Source organism: Xylaria bambusicola (genome assembly GCF_022495145.1).
Source record: "Xylaria bambusicola strain CBS 139988 unplaced genomic scaffold F5B22scaffold_18, whole genome shotgun sequence".
Taxonomy (NCBI): domain Eukaryota; kingdom Fungi; phylum Ascomycota; class Sordariomycetes; order Xylariales; family Xylariaceae; genus Xylaria; species Xylaria bambusicola.
In genome coordinates this window covers 5,208-30,947 of record NW_025953571.1, presented here as the reverse complement: position 1 = coordinate 30,947, position 25,740 = coordinate 5,208, and the positions used below count along the sequence as shown (strand labels likewise).

At 32.6% G+C, this 25,740-nt stretch overlaps 5 protein-coding genes across 5 annotated transcripts; 1 reads left to right on the top strand and 4 right to left on the bottom strand.

Moving 5' to 3' along the window:
* Window positions 1-309: 309 nt before the first annotated feature.
* Window positions 310-2,993, bottom strand: F5B22DRAFT_636022 (alpha-N-arabinofuranosidase A; the record flags this gene model as incomplete). The annotated part of the gene is made up of 10 exons (XM_047977228.1): window positions 310-693; window positions 758-865; window positions 924-1,002; window positions 1,068-1,301; window positions 1,476-1,755; window positions 1,808-1,852; window positions 1,984-2,128; window positions 2,185-2,301; window positions 2,355-2,816; window positions 2,877-2,993. 10 exons carry the CDS (start codon window positions 2,991-2,993, stop codon window positions 310-312), a joined length of 1,971 nt encoding a protein of 656 aa, XP_047831179.1.
* Window positions 2,994-3,770: 777 nt separating this feature from the next.
* On the bottom strand, window positions 3,771-4,690 carry F5B22DRAFT_125323 (uncharacterized protein). The gene is made up of 2 exons (XM_047968916.1): window positions 4,285-4,690; window positions 3,771-4,179 (listed from the first exon to the last, which is right to left on the bottom strand). The coding sequence occupies exons 1-2, from the start codon at window positions 4,477-4,479 to the stop codon at window positions 4,012-4,014; spliced, it is 363 nt and encodes a 120-aa protein (XP_047831178.1). The 5' UTR covers window positions 4,480-4,690; the 3' UTR covers window positions 3,771-4,011.
* An 805-nt stretch (window positions 4,691-5,495) lies between these two features.
* Window positions 5,496-6,016, bottom strand: F5B22DRAFT_646063 (endoribonuclease L-PSP; the record flags this gene model as incomplete). Its single annotated transcript, XM_047978681.1, has 3 exons — window positions 5,496-5,562; window positions 5,627-5,784; window positions 5,855-6,016. The coding sequence occupies 3 exons, from the start codon at window positions 6,014-6,016 to the stop codon at window positions 5,496-5,498; spliced, it is 387 nt and encodes a 128-aa protein (XP_047831177.1).
* An 884-nt stretch (window positions 6,017-6,900) lies between these two features.
* F5B22DRAFT_604594 (major facilitator superfamily domain-containing protein) lies at window positions 6,901-10,276 on the top strand. The gene is made up of 10 exons (XM_047974804.1): window positions 6,901-7,649; window positions 7,772-7,835; window positions 7,901-7,942; window positions 8,075-8,091; window positions 8,285-8,378; window positions 8,514-8,990; window positions 9,144-9,250; window positions 9,304-9,452; window positions 9,604-9,661; window positions 9,755-10,276. The coding sequence occupies exons 1-10, from the start codon at window positions 7,446-7,448 to the stop codon at window positions 10,070-10,072; spliced, it is 1,530 nt and encodes a 509-aa protein (XP_047831176.1). The 5' UTR covers window positions 6,901-7,445; the 3' UTR covers window positions 10,073-10,276.
* Window positions 10,277-12,440, bottom strand: F5B22DRAFT_604589 (polysaccharide lyase family 1 protein). Its single transcript, XM_047974803.1, has 8 exons — window positions 12,258-12,440; window positions 12,095-12,140; window positions 11,822-11,935; window positions 11,485-11,758; window positions 11,237-11,424; window positions 11,053-11,160; window positions 10,583-10,941; window positions 10,277-10,489 (listed from the first exon to the last, which is right to left on the bottom strand). The coding sequence occupies exons 1-8, from the start codon at window positions 12,305-12,307 to the stop codon at window positions 10,426-10,428; spliced, it is 1,203 nt and encodes a 400-aa protein (XP_047831175.1). The 5' UTR covers window positions 12,308-12,440; the 3' UTR covers window positions 10,277-10,425.
* Between the last annotated feature and the right edge of the window lie 13,300 nt (window positions 12,441-25,740).

Below are 25,740 nucleotides of genomic sequence, written 5' to 3'. Positions count from 1 at the left end.
ACTCTCCTGGGTTATGTCTACCGTGTGCGTACAGTATATGTATATATTGAGTACTGTACGTGTAGAGTAGTGCACAATCTTCCACCATCAAAAGTTACATAGGTCGATGATAAGTTACAATGGCATATCATATATGTCCCAACTTACTCAAATCTAAAAGTATCGCTATACAATTCTCAGCGAAGATATTGCTTAGACCTTAATCACCTGTACTTTGCCGGATAACATGTTAGGTATAAGCATGTAGGTACTCGGTTTATGTTCTCTTCGCTGAACCTAAGCAACGCACTCACTATTGACAACAATCATTTAGAACTCCCGCTTGATAGTCTTACGTCTCCCCTTCGTGTCGAGAACCGCGACACTAAGATTTGGCAGCCGGAACGAAAACGTGCCATGCCTATCCGACTTGACAGAAGTCTTGCGCGTCTTCACGACGTTCACACCTGTGTGGGGATCGTTGACGGCGTAAGGATCCTTGGGCCCAGTGAGCACGGTCAGTTCAGCCGTAGTCCCGGCCGCTACACCGTCGAAGGTAATTTTAACCGGGACATCGGCGCCGTTGGTAGAATTGTACACAGCCGCCTTGAACACATGTCCCTGTGTCTTCTCGTTCTTTCCGGCTACGTAGTAGACGGGTCCGAAGTCGACATCTGCTGCGAGCGTCTTGGTTATGGGATGAGCTGCCATCAGCTAAAGCAAGGGGTCAGCTGGTTGCTTTCTTTCAAATGTAAGATTATTGTTGTTGAAAACTCACCTCCCAGACATACCAACTCGTCGACCGGGTGGTCATAGCTGGATCGGCTGCAAATTGCAACATCGTGATAGACCACTGCCATCTGTTCATGTTGCGGAGAATGGGCGCCTGTGGATGAGATAAGTTTAAATAGCCTGAGCCTGGTTAGTTGGGTTAAGGTACATACATATATCGCGCCAATGATTCTATCCGCGTTACGCTCATAGCCTATGAGGGCTACTGCTTCCCCAACAGCACCTTGCCACCTAATCCCATTCTTTCATTAGTGTCGAGAATATACTTGGGCCATCTTGGACGCAAAGTGACATACCATGGAAAGGGTCTCAGCACGCCGCTATTCCAGCCGGTTCCGCCATTGGGAAATGTGGAAGCCATCTCGCCTATAACGTGTGGTGTCTTCACGTTGTCGAATTTTCCAAACTCGGCTACCCACGTGTCTGGAGTGGTGTATAAATGATAGTCACCGGCTCCTGGGCTCGGGATATCGTATCCATCGTACACCGAACCGGACGAAATGACTTGTATGTCCGGATCTGTGGAATGGCTATGGTTAGGACTCTGTGCCGAAGTTCTCGCATTGCATCGGCTGAGCGAGGTAACCAGGTGATTCACCCCATCACAAGGCGTTATTTACTCACTTAGACAAAATTAGCTTTCCGCCCTGAAGACGCCGGAACATCAAATGTCGACCATAGTAACGAAGGATGTGGATACATACCATGCTTCATTTATCGCCTTTAAAAACAACGGGAATCTGTATTCCTTATATGTGTCCCAGCCCTCAGGGGCACCGGCCAGCCAATCCTCGTTACCGACTTCGACGTATTCGAGCTTCCAGGGCTCAGGATGACCGAGCGCGGCGCGAATCGCTCCCCATTTGGAATCTGCAGGACCTCGAATGAATTCTATCTCGTCCAGGGCGTCGTCGATAAACTGTTGTAATTGATCTTCTGGAGTAACGTCGCCATTCAAAGACAGACCGGCATATACTGCGAGAACTGCGACAGTTTTTAGATGAAATTATCTTTCATCGAGCAGCTATAGACTTACTTAATTCCATGCCCATGTCTTCGGCGAACTCAAGATATTCGAGCACTGTAAGGAGAGTGAGCACAGGCGTGTCGAGCTACCAGCTGTATATGGACCGGCACATCTTTAAGGAATACCCGTCAAGGTGGTGATTTGAATACCATATTTCAGACGCCGGGTGAAATAAGACGACTTACAGCCCAACCCATTAGTCTGTTGATAGTCCCAGACACCCGAAAATCCAGGTCGGTCCCTCAATGGTCCAATCGAGTCTTTCCAGTTCCAGAAAGACTTATTCGTAAGACCTTCGAGCATGTTCCCACCCGGAAGACGGAATAATGTCTATAGGAGGCTCGTTAAATCTCTTCGCGAAGGAGGTCATGGGCAGATGTCCTCACCGGATGAAATCCTTCTAGTGCATCAACAAGATCACGTCGCATACCGTTTTTACGTCCTTTATAGGTAGGAGGAAAGAGGCTGATAAGGTTGAAGTCAAGAGATTTCGACTTGAGCCCCTGAGATGAATCAATCAGCACGGTACATGCTCAGGACAAGCTGTATCGCTTACCGCTGCTTCGAACGTGATTGCAAATGTGTTGTTCGAACTTGGCACGTTCTTGGTAGGCGTCAAGGTGAAATCGTGTTCAACCCACGCATTCGCTCGAGATTTCGACTTGATATTCACGACACCGAACCGCTCTCCTGTGATATTTGACTGCAGCGAAGCGGTAAAATGACCACTATAATCGCCACGAACCCAGAAGGAGCCCCGGTAGGGCTGGACTTTCACGTCTATGCCCCAATAGCCATCGTTGTAGAAACCAGCCTTTCCGCGCCCTGATGCAGGCGCAACGTTCATCGAGGTTGAGAGAGCGCTTGATAACGGCTCCTTAAGGGTGTTGAGAGATAATATTACGCCATTGATAGGGTACCAGCCGCTCAGAGAGGACGGGAATCCTTCACTGGCTTGAAATGCTCTGTTACGAATTAGTTCGGCATAGAGACCGCCATCACCCGAGTTATCGATATCCTATCTGTATCATCAGCCGAGTGTCCTAACTCTATGAAGAATAAGGGTCTTGTCTCAAACCTCATGCAAAAGACCATAGTGGAATCCACCAGTGTTGTTCCCTTTGGAGCTGATACTGATATCTATAGCCGATACTGTTGTAACGGCTAAAAGGCCGAACAGCATCTGTTTCATCATCGCTTACACAATGCTCTGACTTTTGGACACAGCTCTGCCAGTGGTGAAGATCGTGGACGAATCGTGAGAGGCAAACCTCCAATTCCAACGAGCGTATAATAAATACTCGGGGACGCCTTCACCTTGCGCGTGCATTGAGCCGCCGATCTGCAGACAATAAACCTTCACCGAGTTAGCTGAGGGGTCCATGACATCAAGGAATCTGGACGGTCAACATCGTCCCCGCTGGTTAGAGGAAGAACCAGATCATTGTTCGATCTCGTCATATTATTCTTGCAAGCGGCCCTATCAGAACCAAATGCTCTATGCCGGGATCTCGGTCCTATAGAACAAGGCAAAGGGTCTAGCTTGGTCTTAGCTCTTGGCTTCCAGGGCTCTAAGGGTTCTTGGGTATATTTCTCCTAGACATGGCCAAGTCCCACTCCTTGCGATGTGAATGTAACTGGTGGAATGTAACATCAGGTCAAGCTTCTCCAATGAATTGGAGAAAGCTGATGGGGATTTTGCCCTGGAACGGATCCAATGATCGGAAGTCATGCAAGCACATCCGAATGTACGGTTTACGTGTAGTTCTGGACTAACCCCATAATTCTTGATCTCAACCTCGACGTTGTGGCCCTCCCTGAATTGGCACTCTGGAGCTAGGTGGTTTAACCTTGACAGTTCTTTCCTGCATAAGAATGTACAGTTCACGCGTTAGTGAAGCATGATATCAAAACCGTGGGCTATGTTATAGTTTCATAATATGACTTTAACGGAATGTGCCGATTATAGATACACCGGACCCCAATAGAGAACCACTGTGCTGGAAACAAGATATAGACAGTCTCACATTTCGCCTTCACCCAAGATAGAAATTAATCCCTCGACATGTTATACAGGCTCCCGAAGAGGTAAACTCAACTTACGCGTACGCCCACCTACCAATGCTGAACCAAAACACTGAGCCAATCTAGCAATCCTCATGTTTGACATACAGTCTCCCGTTACCAACTCACCCACAATCATCAACTACCAGCTAAGCGCCACCTTCGCGCTTCGCATACTCATCTTCAATAGCCTCGGCGTATTTTTCATCGGGAGATCGAGGGTCATCATGGAGCACACCGTCTTTCAGCAGCTGATCAGGCGAGGGGCGATGAGAGATCTTATCATTGAGCGAGTCGGCACGCATATGCTTCGCCAGCTAAGGATGTCTCATTTAGTCTCATCACAGTGTATATATAAGGATTAATGACCTAAAGTTAGGAGCACATAGTAAAGGCTAAGAAAGAAAGACGGGGAAACACACCTCCTTCTGTTTCTCCTGCAGGCTCGGAGCAGCGGTAGACTCGGGGAGGATGTTCTTATCTACAAGCTGAGACCTATCTGGGCGATCTTTCAGGTGCTGCTCTAACGACATCTTCCTGCCGCGGGCGCCAGCGGCAACTGGAGAAATCGGGGTCTCGTCGACGGTCGAGGATGGGGTTTCTTCCTGCGTAGCCATTGTGCTGAATTGATATCAATTGCTAAATTGCTCCCAGCGCGTGGATCTTTTGAAAGCAGTCGTGTACTGAACAGCGCATTCAGCAGCAGCAGTACAGCTATAGGAGTAAGTTGAAAGTGTACAAGTCTTGAGGAGCTCTCGCAGTCACAAAGCGGGTAGAGAAATGGGGGGACCTCGGTGGCACGATGGAATGTTTTGACGTAATGGTGGCCTTGTTTACCTGAGATAGCGTGCGGGGTAGCGCCGGGTGCAGCTCCCTAGGCTGCCCTAGCTACCGCATAGACCCGGCATCTGGGCACTTCCCCAGAAACCAAACCCCCGCTAAGGAGACCCTTGTGCAAGTTCCTACGATAGTACCTGAGTCAGGTTAGCCACTGTGAGGTAATCGACTTGGAGTAGTTCAAGGCTGTGGACAAGGCATATATGATAAGGGAATAAGAAGCAGATGATTATATTTTTATAAATACAATATACCTGTTGGTGATAAACTTGAGGTTGGTATAGATAGCAGTTGCTACACCTACCTATGTTCAGTCACAGACGATATGGAGCCATATAGCTTATTTCTTGAAGGGGATGAATGCATTTCAACGTTCAGTGTTGCTAGTACAGATAACTAAGGCGATATGACGAGCCAGACCATTAGTAGTTGCGTATCTTGGCTTTGACCTTGGCTTGGAATTTACTTAGATTTGCATCGAAGCAGTTATTGAGTGCCAACTTCCCACATGTCGTGCCGAATCTATCAGAATATATAGCAGCAGAACAGGCAACATCCATCCAACATCTGCCTCTTTGTGGTATTTAGTATGCTGATAGATGCCCATGGCCTGTAAACATACAACACCAGGGATTTACTAGTTGTCAGCGACCCAACTGCTACTCTAGCAGTGTCTTTCTAAGCGCGTTATTTCCCTTTTCCCCCGCAGCTACTAACTGTAGTCTAATATCTGTCTTGACCAAAAAAACGCTATGTTAAGGTCGAACAGGTGTACTTAACAAGAGAATGGATGGTCTTAATAGGTGGCAGTGCACTCGATCTCGACATCTACATTCAAGGGGAGAGTCTTGACGGCAACACAGCTATTTGCATGTGAGTATATAGCCAGGACATCACATCGCATCATCGGGAGGAGTTCTGACTCACGTTCGGCATGGCTTGACATCGCCCCAGTACTGGCTGTATACCTCGTTCATGGCGGCAAAATCATCCATGTTAGCGAGGAAAACATTCACCTTGACCACTTTGAGGATGTCGGATCCGGCAGCTTCCAGAATGGCCGTGAGATTCTGGATGCATTGGTGCTACGGAAAGGGTTAGTTTAGGACCGAAACAGTGATTACCTACTGCATTATTGTCTTATTATTATCTTACCGTGTGTGCCTGGATATCGCCGGGGATGATCTGGCCCGACTCGGCATCCATGGGCACGGCGCCCGAGACAAAGACAAACCCGTTGGCCTTGATGGCCTGGCTGTAGATGCCAGGCAGTGCCTTGGGGGCCTTGTCCGTCACGACGGGAGTCTTCTCGGCCATTGTCGCGTAGGTGGGGTAGGGATAGGTGTAGGTGTACACGTTAGGTACTGTAAGTAGGTAGAGTGAGTGTCTTATCTGACAATCGATAGAGGGATGACTAGGTTGGTTTATAAGAAGCCGAGGGCGTCTCAAGTCCTTATTAAATGCCGAGGAGAGTTGTTGAATAAAAAATCCCGACTAGAGATTCACTTGCGTGCCTTGATGCGGGGTGAAGATGTCCGGGGTGGGTTGGCATTTCTCCAATTGGGCATCTGCAGCTTCTAGGCTTGCCGAGGGGCTACTTCTTCTTTTATTAGACTTACATATGTGCATAGCAACTACTATGCGAGCGGCAACATCGTATTCTTGGATCATTAGGTACTGCCTAGCAGATGCCTAGGTAGGTAGATAGAAGCCCGAAGATTCCATATCAGAAATACATACCTAATGCAAAGCAGGATCTACATATAAGGTACCTAGGTAGGGGATGTGGGGGACATATCACCTACCACTCAAGGAGACGTTACAGTTGGAACCCCGCCTCTACCCGCCTATAACTGCTGGCACTGATGTACTTAGCCAGTTAGCCGAGCTTTCTTACCCCGGCTTCTGCCCCAGTTTTCGTCTTATGTGGGGGTCATCCCTAGCTGTTCCTACGTGGGGTTGACAGAGCTACTTAGAGTAAGAACAAACGTGCCGGCATTAGGTTATCGACGTACACGAATAGACGAACTTACCTAACCTACTTAGGTAGCTCAAATAGCAATCTATCAGGTTCGGAGTCCTAGCTAGGTATATCAGGTGAAGATACCGTGTAATGATAGAGTCTGATAGAGGTATTGACATCCCAGCCCCCTTTAGAGACACACGATACTACCCCAGCACTTACAGTAAGTATCTACCTAGGTATTCTAGATAAGAGGGAGTAAGTACCTAGACAACGAGCCATCTTCTCATGTATCTAAGGTCATCCACGTCTTAGTAAACGAGGTATTGATTGCCTCCTTATAACGCATATAGGTAGATATAGACCTCGTCCATTGATTCAGTACATCATGTGTCTGTGTAGCAGCCATGAGTATATAGAAGTAGCCCAAGTTGGTAGGAATCTATCTACCTACCTATATATACATACATACATATGTAGCTACTAGTTGAAAACTAGCCAGCACGGGGGATGAGGGTATCGCTCATCCTGGAGTGGTACACGGCCAGTGCAGCTTGTCTCTCAACCAACCACATTATAAGCCAGCACCTCATCTACATCTGGCCTAGGCAGGCTGGGTGTAACATGTCCTCCACATGCTAACCACGAGTTCATGACGCTGCTCAAATATCCATGTTGTTCTCCTTTCAATTTCACTACCTTCTCGGACTGTCCATTCACTGATTCTACACCGATTCCCCGAGCCTCTTTGTCGACTTCCTCGACATCAGCCTCGTCGTTATAATGACAGAACCCGTGCCTCCCTCAGGCTCTAAGCACCAGCCTGTCATCAATGATGCGGCATCGTGCAACAAGAAGAGTACGGGTGATGCCGAGAGCAGTCATGGCAACATCGCACAAGAGACCGCCGTTGTTGTCGACTCGGCTGCTGAGAGAGCCCTCTGTCGCAAGTTTGACTTCCGACTGCTGCCAGTCTTGGCTTTGATGGTCCGTCTTAACACCCCTTTTCATTGGAAACAGAGCATGACAAAATCGAAATGCTCTTTTTCAAGCAATCGGATTGCTATGACTCGCCGGCTAGAACATGGGTGCTGACTGGCGTTTGACAGTATCTCTTCAACGCTCTCGATAAGGGAAACCTTGGTAACGCGCAGACTGCTGGGTTGTCCAAAGGTGATAATCATCTCACTAGGAGCTCCAATCTCTTTTGTGCCACAACAGCTAACAACAAATTTAAGATCTCAACTTCAAATCAGGACAATACAACCTTATCGTAGGAAGTAAGTCATTTGCCAATTGTTTTTGACTTGGCTGCTCACTGCCGGACACCAAAACTTTCGCACTCTCTTTAAAATCTTAAAACACTTCAGACTTTTCCTGGGAAATCTGTAGCTAAAATTCAATGTGCAAAGTCTTCTTCGTTCCATACGGTACGTGAATGATCGCGGCTGCAACAAGCGTCCACGTTCCCCGTCTTCTATCTTCTCGAGGTTCACTATGATTATTAAGCTGCTGATGCTCCTTTGCATGATGTGGCCACTAACAACTGATCAATAGTAAGTGTCGTTCAAGTCATGCGCTCTTCATTGCTGGTCTATGGATATGCATATTGACTGGGTAAGGTTGTGTTCGCACCCCCTCTGGCTTTACTCGGCAAGAAAATAGGGCCATCTCGAATGCTTCCCATTCTGATGTTCAGCTTCGGCTCGTTCACTTGTGAGTAATATTTGACAGCATCTTCACTTACTAAACCCCTATCTTCGGCACTTTACGACTCGTAAAACCCCATACTCAGGAAACCACTTCTCAAGGCTTTGTTGAGTATCAAGCAACTAACTCGAAATGCCAAAGTACTCACGGCTGCGACGCATAACTTCAGCGGCATCTTCGCCTTGCGGTTCTTTCTCGGCGCCGTTGAAAGTGCCTTCTTCCCACTAGTTATCTTTTACCTCACTACATTCTATAGACGTAGCGAATTAGCTCGGCGGTTAGCTATATTCTATGCCGCGTCAAACATAGCCAACGCCTTCAGTGGGCTTCTCGCATTCGGAGTCTTCCAGATCAAATCAAACCTGGTAGATCACCCCTGGAGATGGCTCTTCATCATTGAAGGGACGCTCACTGTGTTGTTCGCCATATTCGTTTTCTTCTACCTACCCAAGAGTGCGGCCGAAGCTAGATTCTTGAATGAGGAAGAGAAAGCCCTTGCGTATCATCGAATCCAGGTCGACAGCTCTTCCATTGTGAATGAAGCTTTCAACCTCAAAGAATCATTACAGATTTTCAAGAGGCCCTCAACTTATGGCTTCCTCTTGATCGAAATTGCTTGTAAGTTTTCTTGTTATGATAGGAATTTCTTTGGTTGTCTCACCGCTTCATACCCCATATAAGCTACGTGACACGTCAAGTCGACCTTGACAAACTTACCCTGAGTCCTCTTTCGGCCGACACAAGAATATATTACTAATGCTCATGTATTAGTGGGAGTCCCCATACAATCTGTCGCGCTCTTTCTACCACAGATTGTTCAACGAATCGTGAAGGATACAGTCAAAGTAAACCTCTACACCGTAGCACCAAACATTACGGTAAGTGAGATACCATCCCCTACTCAACATTAGTCTTAACTAATCGTCGTCAGGGCGCTGTGACATTGTTGATTCTGGCATTCTCGTCCGACTTGCTCCGCATCCGGTTCCCTTTCATCTGCTTGGGATTCGCTCTCTCCTTTACCGGATTCATTATATACGCCGCTATTGATGACGTTCAACGTCAGAGACAACTAGCCTAGTCAGTGCTGCCCAGCATCATTTCTTCATTCCCAACTCATCCCCTGAATCACAAGTAATGTTCTGCAGCCATATATATGATTTTCCTTGGCTTTATAATGTTCTCATATTATATCTTCTTAATGCTCACACTGACCTTTACGTACTTGTAGTTACTCTACATTCATGATGACCTGGGGAACATCTGCCCCCTCCGTCCTGTTAAGCACGGTAGGTAATTGCGAGGACACGAGACCTCCCTCTCCTGCCCCTATCATACCCATATAGCAAGTCGTGGCAATACTAATAGACACTACCGAATAGTGGTATAATAACAACGTAGCACATGAGGGTCAACGACTAACCTTAACCTCGGTCGGTGTACCCCTCGCTAATCTGATGGGCTTGGTTTCCAGCAACGTCTTCCGCGAGCAAGATAAGCCAAAGTACGAACCAGCAATCATCACCACGGCGAGTTACGGCGGGTTCGGATTTATCGTTGCGGCGTGTCTGGGATTCTACATGATGTTCGACAATAAACGCCGCAACCGCCGACAGGGCGTGAACCTCTCCGCCAGGGACGTTCCTACTTCGCGGTTGAGGGACGGCCCGAAGGTGGATGATTTCAGATGGTTCTTGTAGTTGACTCTATGTTCTTAGAAGATTCCTACGATTCTAGGATGCAGTGTTACGTATGCATCATCGATTTACCTTGGTGCGGAATATCATTGCTTTTCTCTCACATATATGGGGCCTAATACTAGATAGGGGAAGTTATCAGATTGTTTGTAGTGATACCAGTCAGCAGGAGTTAATACGATGAAAATCAACGTTGCGACGTAATCAAACCAGATACAGAGTGACGTGTATTGTAGTATCCCAAAGTAATGCATCTCCAGGCTCTCCTCATGGCAATGCTCCGCTCACAGTATACCATATATACCCACCTTAGAACGAATTATTACTAGCATTGCCAAGGGGTCCCAGAGTACAACCTAAACGACCCCTAGGCCAGCGAACGACTTAACAAAACCGCAGATGCAACTTGCCGGGTCGAGTCTACGAATTTCTCGTCAGCCGATAAATCGAGGGCTTGGTACAGCATACATGAAGCATCGAAGTAGGCAGGGCGACATAAGAAGAGGGACTTACCTATAAGCATAAGGCGGCGATAAAGACCCAGTCTGCGTGATCTCAGTCGTGCTATCAACAAAGATATTATTCCTCTCAACAGCGTACCCATCCTGGTCGCTGTCAAGATCAGTCACGATGGCGCGCTTCGTAGAGGAGAAATAGTTCCCCTCGATCAGCATCTGCGCGCCCATACGGCTGTTGATGCCCGACGTGGGGTTGTTCTCGAAGCACGAGCTGTAGACGTGACCCGTGCCGAAGCGGAAGGACGGCAGACGAGAGTTCACGTTGGTGAAGTGGTTGTGGTGGTAGGTTACGTGTAGCTTTCCCTTGTCTTCGGAGCTGTTGCTGTCGCTGTGGCCGACAAGGGAGCCTTTCCACTAGATTGTTGAGGCGGGGTTAGTATGGGCCATGAGGTTAGGTTACTTTGTAAGATAAGTGAGGAGAGGAGGAGGGAGTGCGGAAACGAATATTAGGGACCAGGGACTTACGTGATCGTGAAATTTATTCCATGACACTGTGATATAGTCACTTCCGTGAGTGATGTCTAGCAATCCATCGTAGTAATCTTTGTCACCAGTGAGACCCTCGGTAGAGAACTACGATACAAAGGTCATTCCGAGTCAGTCCACATTCTGTTGTAATGCTTCGCGAGGCCATCATAAAGTAGCTTACATCGCAATGGTCGACCCAGACCTTGGAGGAATACTGGATCTCGACGAGATCCTTGCCCTTGGGCGGGTTATGGAAGTAAAGGTTCTTGAGAATGACGTTCGATGCCCTCTTGATTCGGAGACCGCCATTCGTCAAGCCGGACCTCGACCCAGATCCAATGACAGTAGTGTCGCTGGCCAGGTCAATGACTGGTAATTATGAATTATTAAATGTTTTTTGTGAATCGATTCGAGGCGACGATAACTCACTGCCACAACCATCCAAGACACCCGAGATGGTGATAACGCCGCCGCTCTCAGCAGCAGACTCAAGAGCGTCACAAGAGGTGACTTTAGTACCACCGCCACTGCCGCCACCGGTCGTGCCAGCACCATATCCCTGGAGACTATAGTTCGGCGAACTGCAAGAGCCGGTGCTACCACCTCCAGAGCCAGTTGTTGTTCTCGTCGTAGTAGTCAGGGTAGTAGTAGTGGCCTTAGTGGTGGTGGTTGTCGTGCCACCATTGAAGGCACATGAGCATTCCTATCAAGTCCCTTATGTGAGTATATGGTATTGAATGATACACGCTGACTGCCAGTCAATTACCTTAGAAAGAGCAGTGGGCTTGTTCGAGCACACGGATGCCCACGCCGGAAGAGCCGTAGTAGCCGTCACTGTTGACCGCGTGAAAGTAGCACAAAAGCGCGAAGCCGTAGCAGCCTTTTCGGGAGTATGGGGTTAATTATTTTTGCATGTTAGAAAATCTAGGGAAGCCATTTGGAAGTTTGCAGGGGTACTAGTTAGAAGACACTCCTAATGAAGTAACTTATGGCCCTGATAAATGCCAAAAAGAGATGCGCTATGATTGACTGAACTTACTTGGGCTGTCATGAACGAGGCACAAGGATCAGTGTCCGGGTTAGTACTAAATGCATACAGATGATATTAGTAGTTATCCTTGGGTTTCATATCATATGCTGCTTTGTTGATTTCTTGAGATTGGAACACTAGAGGTACGGGCAGGGAAATACTGGGTACGAACCATGCCACCACGAAAGGGGCGAGAGCTAAGAGAGCGTAGTAAAACATCATTAGATCTGCACACTAATGAATTTCACGATGGTACAAGATAAAAGGCTACTCTCGTAGAAGCGAGTTTTCGAAAGTTATACTGCGTTCTATTTCATCGTTTTATCTTTAAACTGGTAAGGAGACCATCTATAACACACACATTGCTTTCACTAGTAGAAAACATCAAAGGAGCGTCATGAGCCACGGTCTTCAGCCAGGACACATCTTTCCAATGTGATGATTTTCCACCAGTAGCAGATAGACCATGTTCTATTCTAGCACCTCCCACATTGGTAGAAAACCGCCTCGGAATCAGTCGTTCAAGACCATTAACGGGAGGTGATAAGATAGATTGCCTAGGGAGTTCTCAATAGTGTCTGTTTGAGCCAAAACATCGTGTCCTTCATGAAAGCACATGATACCAAGGGGGCATGGGTATGGTAGCGTTATTGGCGGAAATAGAAAGACAACTTTGCTTAATTAGGCTGGTGATTGGTGGAATCACAGGAGAGCTTGTCGGGCCACCAGTCATTACGTGGGTGTTTCTCGATTTTGGACAATTGACCCTATTGCGCCTCCTAGCACCGGGCTATGTCCGCAGGGTGATTCAGCTTGTTTTTGGTCGACATTGTGAGAGAAGACATAATGTAGAGAACTCCTCCCTGCACTTGAAGCTATCCCAATGCAGTTCGGGGCTCGACGGTGGGCCACTGGGACCACATAGGACAAATCATCGGAGATAGCCTAAGCGCTTAAGATTATCCCGCATGTTCCATTTTCTTAGTAATTTTATATTATATAAAGAATTATTTAAGTAATTTAAAGTATTGAAGTTATACCTTGAGCTTTATTTAATATTAATGATTTTTATAATAAAATTATTACTTTATATAAAGCTGGAACTTCTATTTTTGTTATTTTTATTAATTTTAATTAATAAAGCTACCATTATACCTTTTATATACTATTTTGTTATATTTAAGCTTAGCATTTAATAAGCTATTAAAATTAATTCTAATTTAAAAAAATCCTTTTTTAAATTTAATTCCTCTTTTTTATATAAGGTTAAAAAGATAAATTTATTTAATAAAACCTAATTAAAGCTAATTACCTTATAACCTATTATATAATTAAATATATTTAATATAAATATAATATAAAATAATAATATTATATAAATAAAGAGTATAATAAAGCTATATAATAAATAGTAAAATAGTTTAAATAATATATATAATAAAGTTTTATAATAAAAGGCTTTAAAAAAAACTATTTTTATAAGTTTATATAAATATAAATTAATATTATTATTAATAAAAATTAACTTTATTAATATTATAAAGCTTATTAGTTAAAATTTATATAATAGTAAAGTTATTTAACTATTTATTAATATAAAAAGTATATAATTTTAAATTAAAATTTTATATAATATTTTAATAAATATATAAAGCTTTAAAAAATAGAAATTAAAGTTTATATAATAACTTTTTCTTTTATATAATAATTAATTTATTAAATTTATAATTATATTAATATATATTTATATATAATTATTTAAATTTATATTAGCTTTATTATTTATATTATTATAAGTACTTTAAAGTAATTCTTTTATATAATAAATATTATAAGTATATAATTATTATTTATAAAAATAAATATAGGAATTAAAATACTTCTTTTTATTAATGCTTAAGGTTTTTTTATTAAATTAAATAAAATTGCTATAATATATAATAGCTTAAATAATATAAAACGAATTTATTAATAGGGTGATTGCCTTTTTTTATATTATATATAAGGTATAAATAAATAAAATTAAAAAATTAAAGTTTAATAATAAAGCTTTTATATAGGATTAATTAATTAATAGATTAATTTTATTAATAAATTAAATATAATTAGGTATTTAAATAAAAAAGATTATTAAAATTTTATTATTATATATATAATTTATAGGTTTATTTTTTATATAAAGATTTTAAAGTTTATATAGTTATAAAATAATTATATAATTTAAAAGTAAAAATATTACCTTTATATTATTTCTAATAAACTTTATAAAATTTATAAAATGTTTTAAATTAATTAAAAAATTCCTATATTTAAAGGTTTATTTATTTATACTTTAGTTTATATAATAGCTTTCCTTTTAAAAGATATTAAAATTAATACCTTTTTTTCCTTTAAAATAAAAGAATAGTATAATACTTAATTAAAAAACTTAAGGTTTAATAATATCCTTTATATAAAAAAAGATTATATATATTTATATTTTTATATATATTTTAATCTTTAATAGCTTATATAATAGTATATAACCTTTAATTAAAAACCTATTTTATTAATTACCTATTATTACGATTGGGGTTTTAGGGTATAGCTATATTAATATTATGGACGAAAATTTTAAGTTAAAGAAAAAAGGAAGGAAAGATAAAATTAGAATATAAGTATACGTAGAAATATATATATACCAATAGCTATTATAAATTATATAACCTTATTAATATATATTTTATATATTTTTATAATATCCCTTTATAATATATATAATATTCCGGTATAGTATATGTTTAATATATTTGTTATATTTCCTTTTATTAAAATTAAGATATGGGTGTAAAATGGGTTAAGGAATTATTTATAGCGTTTAATTTTAATTACGATACTATTTTGTATAGTAATATTATTATTAGGGTAATTAATAGTAAATTCGTTAATTATTATAGCTTTTATTTATTTATTTAGCTATTTAAGCAGTTTTAATATATTAGGTTATCTTTTATAGAACTTTTATATTTTAATTAATGAATTTTTAAAATTTTTTACTGGGTATTAAGTATTATTAAGGTTATAACCTTTTTAAACAATTTAATATTGTAGCGTTTTATTATACCCTATTATTTATAACCTAAATAGCTGTTTAACTTCTTACTCTAATTCTTCTTTAATATTTTTAAGTTTTAATAATAGTTGGGTTTATTAGGATAATAGGTTTTCGTTTGCTTTATGTAATTAATTTATATAAAAAAGGTTAATTATTTTTATTAACTTTAAAAGGTCCAATATATAGCTATATCCTTTTTTTTAAATATTTTAAAAGGTTTAATCTATTAAAAGTTTAATTAAGTAATTGGGCTATTAATTATAAAGCTTTTCTTTTTTAAAAAGATTTTATTTCTTATACGGAAGTTTATTAAATATTGCTTCCTATTTATCTATACTTTTTATTTCTTTTATATAGCTTTTACTATTTTATAAGTTACCTTTTATATCTTATAGGTCTATTATACTAATTATTAAATTAGCCTTTTAGGTGCTATCTTTTTAATAATATCTGGTAAGGGTAATAATAGGGGGTTCTTTATATTAGTTCCTATTAAAACCTTTAATAGTATTATATTAATAGTTAAATATTAAAAGGTATTATATATAAAATTTAATATAAGTAAATAAGGGTTTTAATTATTTTAATATTTATTAATATAAAAGTATAACTATTAATTTAACTTTTAATTTATAAACTTTATAGCTTTTTATATTTAAGGGTAAAGGGTATTTTTATATTAGTATTTAATATAGGTTAATTTATTAATCTTTATTAAAAAGTATAAAATAAAAGGTCCTATATTATTTAAAATCTATACCTTTAGGAAACCTAAGAAACAGTAGGTATATTTATAATATTAATATATTATATCTTTTATTATATTGTTTTTTTTATTAGGTATTATAATTAATAAGTAATTAAACTTATTAATAAATACCTATATATAATTATAATTATATTTATTTAAAGGTATATTCTTTTTATTAATTATAATATAGTATTAAATAGTTATAGGGATTAATAATAGGTATAATAATCCAAATATTTTATTTTAAGGAATTTTATTCCATTAATAATTATAATAATTATAAATATATATTTAAATATTTTATTTTAATAAAGGTTAATAGTAGTTCTATTTAATTATTTTAATATATTTATTTTATTTAAGGTAAATAATAATTATTAAATAGTAAGCTTTTTTAATTAGGGCTATTTAAAAATAAACCTTTAGGTTAAAGGTATACTTTAAAACAATTAACTAATAATTTTTATATTTTAAATCTTATTTTTTATTTTTTTATTAAATTAAGTTTATTAAATTGGAACTATATAGTATTATTGCCTTCTTTTTTATAACAATTATTAGCCTTCCTAAAGTTTTAAGTAAAATTAAAGCTATATTACATTTTTTAGCTTTATAAGCTTTAATAGTTAATAGATTAATTATTTTATAAAATAATATATCTATTATTATATTCTTTTAATTAGGCTAATATTAAAAGGTAATATTAAAGTTAAATAAAAAGTTTACTTATTTTATTTATTTTATAAAAAGGACTTTTTTAATAGTAAAATATAATAAAGCTTAATAATTAATTATTATAAAGAACTTTATATTTAATAGCTTTAAATAATTATACTTTATAGTTTAAATTATAATTAATAGTTTTTTATTTTATATAAAATAAGTTTATTTAATTAATAATATAGTTTTTAAAAAGTATTTTATAAGCTTTTAAATATTATTTTTTATTGCTATTAAATAGCTTTACCGGTAATATTTTAAAAAGTATTAGTTTTAATTTTAATTAATTAATTAAGCTAAAAGAAGGTTAATATTAATACTTTATAAGTTAGCTTCTTTATTAATTTAAAGGCGCTTTATTATTTATTACCTATTTTAAATAGTATACCCTTTTTAAATAAACGGTTTAAAGGTTTAGCTATATTATTAATATAATATATAAATATTTAAATAAAGTTATATAGCTTTAAAAACGAATAAATAGCTTAGGTATTAATTAGGTTTTTAAATTTCCAATTAATAATAATATTTATTTTCCGGAGGTTTATTTAAATACTTTATTTAACCTTTAAAATTATACTTAAATAGTTTATAAAAGTTATATTAAAGTAGGATTCTTTTATATTTCTTTAAAGCTTAACATTATAAAAGTAATATATTACTTCCTTATATTATTTTTAATATTTTTTTTATTATTTATAAATATTAAAATGTTATTAATATAAACATTAATAAAAAGGTTAAATAGTTTATATAGTTAAAAATTAATAAAGTTTTACTATTAAACAAAGTTAATCTTTAATCCAAAAAGTAGAATTAATTATTAAAACATTCTTTATTAAGTTTAAAATGCTATTAAATATTAAGATTTTAAAACTATCCTTAATTTATAAAAGGCTTTAATAATATTAAGCTTAATATAACGTTTAACCTTTTAACTATTATATATAATACTATTTAAATTTAATATTAAAATAATATAATCTTTTAAATATTTATTTTTTTATTAATAATTAATGTAAAACTATTTTTTAATTAAATTTAATTTAGGGGTAAAAAGGATAAGGGAAATATTTACTTTTATATAGGGTTTAATAAAGCTATAGGCTAATAATTTATTTATTATTTCTTTTTTTAATAGTAGGTATTAAATTAAAGTTTAATATTAAAGAGGGCTATTTAAAGGGTTATTAATAATAGTTTTAAGAACTATATTATATCCTAATTATAATAAGGATAATTTATTAACTTTTACTTTTAAAAAGACTCCTTTTAAATAAGCTAATTCTTTAAAAATTAGGTAATAAATTAGTTTAATATATTTAAAATTTTTATTTTATAGGAAAGGAATATACTTATTATTAAAAGTTTTTTAAGTTTTTTTTAATATTATTATAGCTACCTTTAAAGCTACTTTAATAAATTTAATAGGTATTAATTTATTTAGGAGTACCCTTTTCTTTTATTATTTCTATTTAGGGTTTAATTTAGTTTTTTTAATAAATCGTTAAATAATTCTTTCGTTTTAAAATTGCTTTATTTTTAAGCTTTTTAATTGGATGTTCTTTTAAAGGTATATAGCTAATCGCTTTAAAATAGTATATTTCTTTTCCAAAGTAATATCCCTTTAATTAATATCCTATTGGATAATAGGGTTAGTTTATTAATCGTTAGGAAACTTTTATATAATTTTAATTATAGGTAAGAATAGGGCAAAGGGGAGTAAATCTTTTAGCTAATATAATGTTTAATAAGTATAATTTAAAATAACCTTATTTTTAGTTAGCTATTTTAAATTAATTATAATATTATATCTGGTATTAATAACCTAAAAGGTTTAATTTTTAAACCTTTATCTATTTACTTTTAAAGTAATAATAAGGTATTAATTAACTATATTAATAGGTTATCTTTAATAATTATTTAATTATTATAATTATTTTAAAGTAATTAACTTAACTTTTAATTAATAACTAATATAATAAATTAATTTATAATTAATTATTAAATACATTTAAGCTTTAATATTATATAATATAATAGCTTTTATTTTAAAATTATTTATTTATATTTAAATGGAGTATATAAATTGAATAATATTTTAATTATTTTTTATATAGGTTAAGGATGGTTTATAGATTATTAAAAAGTTTTCCGGCAGTTTGGTTAATTTTTTAATTTAAATTTAATAAAAAAGGAATTAATAAGCTTTTCTTTACTTTTTTTGTTTTATATTTAAGCTATATTTTTACTTTTTTTAAGGTAATTTATAATATAATATCCTATTTTATTATAGTTAAAGTAAATATTATTTTTTAATAGGTTTTTTTCTTTTCCTTTAAAAATTTTATTTCTTTAAACTTTATTATAATATTTCTTTTATTTATATTTTTTTTATTATTAAGGTTATGGTTAATAAAACTAATAGTTTATTTCTTTTTTTAATGATTATAGTAATAATTATAATTATATATTACTTTTATTACTTTATTATAAAAGCGTTTATATAGTATTAATAGATTAATGCTAGTTTTAAATACTTTAATTTTAAGGTTAAAGTTAATATATTTCTATAAGAATTAAAACTATTTAGATTTAAGTAACTTTAACTTTAATGTTAAGTTATTAAATTGAAAAATAAATTAGTAAATATTAAAACCTAGTTTAAAGTAAAAATTGTTTAAGGCATTTTATACTTAAGTAGTTTAATTTAGGTTATAATAAGCTATTTCCAATGTTTATATTATTTTAATTAAACTATTATATAGTTAAATAATAAAATAAAAATAAATCTTAATTGCTTTTTTAATATTTTCCTTTAGGAGGAATATAATATAATATATTTAACTCTTTTTAATATAATATATGTAACAAATGTGTTAAACATGTATTGTACCGGAATATTGTACGCATTATGGAAGGATACTGTGGAGATATACGAAATATATGCCAATAAGGTTATATGACCTATAATAGCTATTAGTATATATATATTTCTATATATATTTATATTTTAGTTTTATCCTTCCTTTCTTTCTTCCTTAGCTTAAAATCTTTATTTATAATATTAATATAGCTATACCCTAAACCTCCAATTATAATATTATTTTAAGCTTCTTTTTTTCGTTAATAAGTGTTATATAAGTATATTACCTATATTTAATCGTTATTATCTATAATTTATAAATTAAACCTTTTCCTTCCTATTATTACGTTCTACACCTAATAATAAATAAATATAACCTTATAATAAACCTAACTAATAAAATTAAACCCTATACCCCTTAAAACTAAGAAAACCTTAATTAAAATAAATAACCCAAGATAATCTTAACGATTATTATTATATATTATATTTAACATTCCTATAATTAATAAATAATTAACCTAAAACCCTATCCCTTTTATTAAAAAAGAAAAGACCGATATTAAATTTAAAGATAGCTTTTAAAACTTTTTAAACCTTAAATTAAAAAATATAACGCTTTTACTATTAGATCTTAATTTAAATAAAGGATTAATAAAACTACCTTAACTAATAAATAAGATAAATGTTGCTAATTAAGCTGCTTTAATCTAACAATTATAAAAATAGATTATTGCTTTTTAAGCTTAAATAAAGAAAGGTAGCTTAACCTTGGCATTATAAAAAAGTATAATTAAAAGTACCTTTAGTAAAGTTAACTTTAAATTAGTTAATATAGTTATATAAGCTATCTTTAAAATAATTAGCTTAATGGGTAACCTTGTTAGCCTAAACTTAAAATATATAGAAAAGGTTAAAATTTATAGAACTAATTTAAGTACCTTTTTCAAAAATAAAAACTTATTTAATAATTAGCTAAAAAAGTTAATTAATAAACTTAAAGAAAATATAATAATATATTATATTAAAAAAAGCTAAATGCGTTATATTATATCCCTTTTAAAGAAGAATGTTAAAAAAGCAGTTAAAATTTACTTTTATTCTATTACTTAACTATATAACAATTTAGCTAAAATAGTATAAACGTTAGAAACGGCTTATTATAATCCAAATTAAGCTGTTTAAGTATAAAATATCCTAGATAAGTTCTACTTTAAGCTAGGTTTTAACGTTTATTAATTTATTTTTTAATTTAATAACCTAATATTAAAGTTAAAGTTACTTAAGTCTAAATGGTTTTAGTTCTTATAGAAATATATTAGCTTTAACCTTAGAATTAAGGTATTTAAAGCTAATATTAATTTATTAATGCTATATAAACATTTTTATAATAAGGTAATAAAAATAATATATAACTATAATTATTATTATAATTGTTAAAAAAAGAAATAAGCTATTAACTTTATTAATTATAACTTTAATAATAAAAAGAATGTAAATAAAGGGAATATTATAACGAAGCTTAAAGGGATAAAGCTTTTAAAGGAAGAGAAAAAGACCTATTAGGAAAATAATACCTACTTTAACTATAGTAAAATAGGATACCACATTATAGATTATTTTAAAAAAAGTAAAAATATAACTTAAATATAAAACAAAGAAAGTAAAGAAAAGCTTATTAATTCCTCTTTTATTAAATCTAAGTTAAAAAATTAACTAAATTATTAAAAAATTCCTTAATAATTTATAAATTGTCCTTAACCTATATAAAAAGTAGTTAAAATATTATTTAATTTATATACCCTATTTAAATATAAATAAATAATTTTAAAATAAAAACTATTATGCTATATAATATTAAAGCTTAAATATATTTAATAATTAATTATAAATTAGCTTATTATATTAATTACTAATTAAAGGCTAGGTTAATTACCTTAAAACAACTATAATAATTAAATAACTATTAAAAATAACTTATTAATATAGTTAATTAATACCTTATTATTACTTTAAAAGTAAACGGATAAAGGTTTAAGGATTAAACCTTTTAAGTTATTAATACCAAATATAATATTATAATTAATTTAAAATAACTAATTAAAAATAAGGTTACCTTAAATTACACCCGTTAGACATTATATTAATTAAAAAATTCATTCCCCTTTGCCCTATTTTTACCTGTAATTAAAATTATATAAAAGTTTCCTAATAATTAACAAATTAACCCCATTATTTATTAGGATGCTAATTAAAGGGATATTACTTTAAAAAAGAAATATACTATTTTAAAGCAACCAGCTATATACCTTTAAAAAAATATCTAACTAAAAAGCCTAAAAATAAAGCAATTTTAAAATAAAAGGATTATTTAATAACTTATTAAAAAGATTAAGTTAAACCTTAAATAGAAATAATAAAAAAAAAGGGTACTTTTAAATAAGCTAATACTTATTAAATTTATTAAAGCGGCCCCAAAAGTAGCTATAATAGCATTAAAAAAAACTTAAAAAACCTTTAATAATAAACATATTCCCTTTTTATAAAACGAAAACCCTAAATATATTAAACTAATTTAACGCATCTCCCACTTAACCTGGCCACCCAATTAACTTGGCCACCCTAATAACCTATATAAAACCCCATTATTTCAATCTTTAATAACTTTACGAATACTGATCGTACGATTTAATAATTAGTACCTTTAAATCCGTTAGTTAAAGGGGAATCTAGAAGTATTTTTTACTATTTTTTACAAAATTTATTAAGCGAGATATTAAGCAATACGCTAAAGTAACACTAAGCAAGGATTATTTTAACGCTTACTTTAACGTATTGCTTAATAACTCCGCGAATATATATTGTAGAACTTAGTGGAGGGTACCGTTAAATAGCTCTTTTTATTACGAATCTAATGGTATATTTTATTATTCTATACGACCAATATTCGTAAAGTTATTAAATTATCACGTGATTAGCGCACCGACGTTTCTTGTATGGGCTAGGGGGGTGGCCAGCTCAATTGGGTGGCCAGGTCAAGTGGGAGATGCGTTATTACCTAATCCTTAAGGAGTTAGCCTACTTAAAAGGATTTTTCTTAAAAGTAAAAGCTAATAAATTACCTTTATTATAACTAGGATATAATATAATTCTTAAAATTATTATTAATAACCCCTTAAATAATTCCCCTTAATATTAAATTCCAATTTAATACTTATTATTAAAGAAAGAAGTAATAAATAAATTATTAACCTATAGCTTTATTAAACCCTATATAAAAGTAAATACCTCCCTTATCCTTTTTACCCCTAAATTAAATTTAACTAAAAAATAGTTTTATATAAATTATTAATAGAAAAATAAATATTTAAAAAACTATATTATTTTAACGTTAAATTTAAATAGCACTATATATAATAATTAAAGGGTTAAACGTTATATTAAACTTAATATTATTAAAGCTTTTTATAGGTTAAAAATAGCCTTAAAATCTTAATACTTAATAGTATTTTAAACCTAATAAAAAGTGTTCCAATAGTTAATCCTACTCTTTAGATTAAAGATTAAGCCTACTTAATAGTAAAACTTTATTAATTCCTAACTATATAAATTATTTAACCTTTTTATTAATATTTATATTAATAATATCCTAATATTTATAAATAATAAAAAAAAGTATTAAAAATAATATAAGGAGGTAATATATTACCTTTATAATGCTAAGCTTTAAGGAAATATAAAAAAATCCTACTTTAATATAACCTTTATGGATTACTTAAGTATAATTTTAAAGGCCAGATAAGGTATCCAAATAAACCTTAAGAAGATAAATACTATTATTAATTAAAATTTTAAAAACTTAATTAATATTTAAATTATTTATTTATTCTTAAAGCTATATAACTTTATCCGGATATTTATATATTATATTAATAATATAGTTAAACCTTTAAACCATTTATTTAAAAAGGGTATACTATTTAAAATAGATAAAGAATAATAAAAAGCTTTTGAATTAATAAAGAAGTTAGCTTATAAAGTATTAATATTAACCTTTTTCTAGCTTAATTAACTTATTAAAATTAAAACTAACGCCTTTTAAAATATTATCGGTAAAGCTATTTAATAATAATAAAAAAATAATATATAAAAGCTTATAAGGTACTTTTTAAAAATTATATTACCAATTAAATAAATTTATCCTATATAGGATAAAGAACTATTAACTATAGTTTAAACTATAAAGTATAATTATTTAAAGCTATTAAATATAAAGTTCTTTATAATAATTAATTATTAAGCTTTATTATATTTTATTATTAAAAAAGTTCTTTTTATAAAATAAATAAAATAGGTAAACTTCTTATTTAACTTTAATATTATCTTTTAATACCAGCTTAATTAAAAAAATATAATAATAAATACATTATTTTATAAAATAATTAATGCATTTCCCACTTGACCTGGCCACCCAATTGACCTGGCCACATTTTTAACCTTTGTACGTACATGAAAAAAATCCCTCATTTCTCCACCAATAATTATAGAAACCCTTTATAAAGAAAGCAACCTATAGCTTATACTTTAAGTTATTAAACGAAACCTAAAATTATCCATCTAATGCGCTACTATTATTTATAATGTTCTTTGTACAATACTTGCCCTTCGAACGAAAGGTTTTAAACCAATAAGCGAAATACTACCTTTAAAAGCCCAATTAACTCCAGACGAAGAACAATTAATTATAAAATATTTCTTTAATCTTATAGCAAAATTATTTCCGCCTTTATATAATTGTATAAAAGATATGGCCAACCGATTAATAGTATTACGGGGTTAAAAGTTAATTAGAAAGAACTAGACGTTAAACTTTGTATAATAAACTTTAAATATTTAAATATATTTTAATTAAAGAATCGATTACTAACGGGTATTAAACAAAAATCCAATCAAATATTACGTTTAATTTATTCTTATACAAAAGATAATAAATAAAAATAGTATTTAAAAAAAAGATATTTATAACTTTAATAAAACTAGGTTTATAATAGGTAAAATTATATTTAAAATAATTATAACTTTAACTAAATATAAATAAAAACTATAAGCTATTTAATTAAGTAATTTAAAATGGTTTATAGTTATTTAAGTAATTTTATTATATAGTTAAATTGTTTTACTATATATTATTTTAATAAGGAAAAACTACCTTATATTTTAATACAAAAATAATAATATATTAAGCAATTGGAAAATTATAACTACGAAAAATGGTTAAACAATAAATAAATAAGCTATAAATTAAATTAAATATTTTAATAAGCATATAAAGCTTTATATAAAAGAATATTATTACTTTCTCTTCTTTAATAGTTATAAAAGCTACTATTTATATAAATTTAAATCGTATTATAAAAAAAATAATATTATTACCCTTTATATACCTCCCTATTCCTTTTACCGCTTTTAACCACTTAATGTTAGGATATTTAACCCTTTAAAACAATTATACGGAAAGTAAATCAAAGGCTTTATATAGATATATATTACCTATATTTAAAAGGAAAATTTTATAACTACATTTTTCCATACGTTTAATGAAGCAATTATTTTAAATAACGTATAAAGGGGATTTAAAGGAATAGGTTTAATACTATACAATCTAGATTATATTATTAACCAGCTAAATCGTCCGGTTACACCCTAAATCAACCCTTTATCCCTGGTACCATTTGATCCTCGTATAATTACAACTCTAAATAACCCAACCAAAGCTAATTCCCTTTCCAAATATATTAAACAAAGGATTATATAACATTAAAATAGCTCTCCTATATCTATTATCGAAGGGTTAGGTTAAATTATATATAGTACAACTAATATTATACATTATTTTATATTATTAAAGGGGAAGGTTAAAAGCCTTTGCGAAGCAAATTATAAGCTTAACAAACGTTACTATATAAAAAGAATTAAATTATAAAGTAAAGGATCTTTTACTATTAAAGATATTAAGGATTAAATAAAAGTATGGGGTATTCTTAAGGCAGAAAATCGCATCGTACGTTAAGGTAATCATCGTATAAAGAGGAAGGAAACTTATACCCAGCATTATAGGGCTTGTAGCAAACCCGGCTATAATACGCAAACTTATAAAAATGTTATAAAAACATCTAACGATTTAAATTTAAATTAGTTTAAGTTAATCGTATAAATAGTTATTA

Excerpts from the sequence above, each read along its gene's own strand:
- F5B22DRAFT_604589 (XM_047974803.1), bottom strand. The coding sequence starts at position 12,307 with ATGATGTTTTACTACGCTCTCTTAGCTCTCGCCCCTTTCGTGGTGGCA. Across the intron at positions 11,425-11,484 it reads TGTCTTGGATGGTTGTGGCA|TCATTGACCTGGCCAGCGAC; the intron begins GTGAGTTATCGT and ends CATAATTACCAG. Across the intron at positions 11,161-11,236 it reads TCTGGGTCGACCATTGCGAT|TTCTCTACCGAGGGTCTCAC; the intron begins GTAAGCTACTTT and ends TTTGTATCGTAG.
- F5B22DRAFT_125323 (XM_047968916.1), bottom strand. The coding sequence starts at position 4,479 with ATGGCTACGCAGGAAGAAACCCCATCCTCGACCGTCGACGAGACCCCG. Across the intron at positions 4,180-4,284 it reads TGCAGGAGAAACAGAAGGAG|CTGGCGAAGCATATGCGTGC; the intron begins GTGTGTTTCCCC and ends AGACATCCTTAG.
- F5B22DRAFT_604594 (XM_047974804.1), top strand. The coding sequence starts at position 7,446 with ATGACAGAACCCGTGCCTCCCTCAGGCTCTAAGCACCAGCCTGTCATC. Across the intron at positions 7,650-7,771 it reads TGCCAGTCTTGGCTTTGATG|TATCTCTTCAACGCTCTCGA; the intron begins GTCCGTCTTAAC and ends GGCGTTTGACAG. Across the intron at positions 8,379-8,513 it reads CAGCTTCGGCTCGTTCACTT|TACTCACGGCTGCGACGCAT; the intron begins GTGAGTAATATT and ends GAAATGCCAAAG.